The 2151-nt window shown below is 44.1% G+C and overlaps 1 protein-coding gene across 1 annotated transcript in view; it reads left to right on the top strand.

Moving 5' to 3' along the window:
* LOC134462933 (TBC1 domain family member 10B) overlaps nucleotides 1-1906 on the top strand; it is an 11779-nt gene extending 9873 nt beyond the window's left edge. The window contains exon 4 of the mRNA XM_063216204.1: nucleotides 1396-1906. Coding sequence (XP_063072274.1) covers nucleotides 1396-1494 — 99 coding nt within the window. The 3' untranslated portion in view covers nucleotides 1495-1906. The remainder of the gene's footprint in view (nucleotides 1-1395) is intronic.
* Nucleotides 1907-2151: the final 245 nt, after the last annotated feature.

The raw sequence follows: 2151 nt of genomic DNA on the forward strand, positions 1-2151 counted from the left end.
CTAGGATGATTTGGGACTGGAATGCACCATTAGTCAGGGAGCCAGTCAGGTAGGGCTGGATGGGATGGGGATGTTGGCTCAGGGAGAGGCACTGACACCCTGACGATGAAATGATTTGGTAACACTTTATTTTAGGGATACATCTATTAGCACTGATACATACAATGTTAATGCCTGCATAAGTAACTTGTAAGGCATGTACAAAGCAAACGCTAAGGCCTACTAGGTCCTTACTAAGGTTAAATTGGTAATAAATCCCTTATTGTGCATGAACAAGACATTTGCGAATACATGCCTAACAAATCTTTGATTTTGCTTTGTACATGCCTTACAAGTTACTTATACAGGAACATTGTAGGCTATGGATTAGTGCTAATAGATGTATCCCCAAAATATTTATTTTTTGGGGGACGGGGGTATACATTTATTTGATAGGACAGGTAGAGATGGTGACAAGAACTAAGTGGGAGAGAGATGGGGGAGGATCGGGAAAAGACCTCGGACCAGAATCGAACTCAGATCCCTGGCATAAGTGCAGTCCCGTGCCCCACAGTTTGAGTCATGGCAGCAGGGCCGAAATTATATTTTATTTAGGCCTTTCTTGTCTACGACGGGTGTCAGTTGATTTTTTTTGTCACAGCACTGTGGTCTTCCATGTCTCAGTGACGTAATTTGTATAGGTCTGACCCAAAATAATCTCCTAGGAATCTGCCTTTATCTCCATCATAAGTGTACGACATGGTCAAGACGTTATTCTTGTTTCGTAAAAAAGACGCACTACCGGATCAGTTTCTTGCAGTTTTAATACTGGGTTAGGGATTGGGTTAGGTTTAACACTAACCCAGTATTAAAACTGCAAGAAACTGATCCGGGAGTGCGGCTTTTTTACTAAACATGAACTTTGTTGTTTGCTCGCACCCAAAGACCTTGTAAGAAACTTTTCGGAGTTGAGCGCACTTTCTCTACAACAAGACGATATTCTTGCCATTTTACATGCACCAAGGAGGTTATGTTTTCGGTCGCGACTCGCGTTGGTTTGTCTGTTTGTCTGTCTGTCTGTTAAGATTCTTCATCATTGCTAGCCTAGAAATCTAGACGCGCCTAGCGGCCGCAAATTGAACTGTGGACACCCGGGACAGGCCGACTTTTGACATTCCAGTTTCTAACTCCACAAAAAGAAGACAGAAAGACTTTTTTTTTAAAAAATGTCTGTATCATAGTCAAATGTTCCATCAAACAGCTTCCTTGGCGGAGGTCTGTAACCTCTGAGTGCATTTCTAGTTGAAATACATAATCTAATGTCATTATTCTGTCTCTGTCTTTCTCTGTCTCTGTCTCTCTCTCTCTCCCCCTCTCTCTCTATCTCTCTCTCTCTCTCTCTCTCTCTGTCCCCAGCTGGAGAGGGAGCTGGAGAAACAGAGAGATCAGTTGACGAACGAGCCAGAGTTCATCCGAGTCAAAGACAGCCTGCGAAGGACCACCAGCTTGGTGTGAAGACCTGAGTGGACACAGACGTGAACGAGAGAGAGAGAGAGAGAGAGATGAGCTGCTTGGTCTAAAAGGGAAGCATGTGGGCATGGAATGTAGAGACAGCTCAGCTGGGTGAACTGCATGGTGTACTGTACTAATGTTTTGGTGGAACTAGTAGGCTGGTTGTACCTTGTTGTTGGCCTTGTGCACTAGTTGTATAGTGTGCACTATTTAGAGCAGACGTCACCAACATGCTGCCCGCGGCCCCCAGGTCACCCTCCAGGATAAATAGTGACGACCACAAGATTTTAGTCACAGTTGACGTTTTTTCTTAATTTAAATATAAGATTATTTCTTATAACCTCTAAAGAATATTTCTTTATAACCTATAAGCAAATTACCATTCAATCATAGTGTGATTTTGAGAGACATGGGGAGAGGATTTTGAATGAACGAGATGCTCTCGGGTGGTAGCCCTTGGTAGCCCTCAGAGCCAGAAAGGTTATTGGGCACCCCTGTTTTAGAGGCTGGGCTCTGTGAGCTGTGAAGGCTGTAAGTGGAATGAGGGTTGGTTGAGAGCACAAGAATGACACAGTGAGTGCGACCTTGCCTCCTCCACTTGTGCTTGCCTCCTCGTACCAGGAAGGAATATGTCATGATGACATCACTGACCACAGCATT

Source organism: Engraulis encrasicolus, chromosome 14 (assembly GCF_034702125.1).
Source record: "Engraulis encrasicolus isolate BLACKSEA-1 chromosome 14, IST_EnEncr_1.0, whole genome shotgun sequence".
Lineage (NCBI taxonomy): Eukaryota > Metazoa > Chordata > Actinopteri > Clupeiformes > Engraulidae > Engraulis > Engraulis encrasicolus.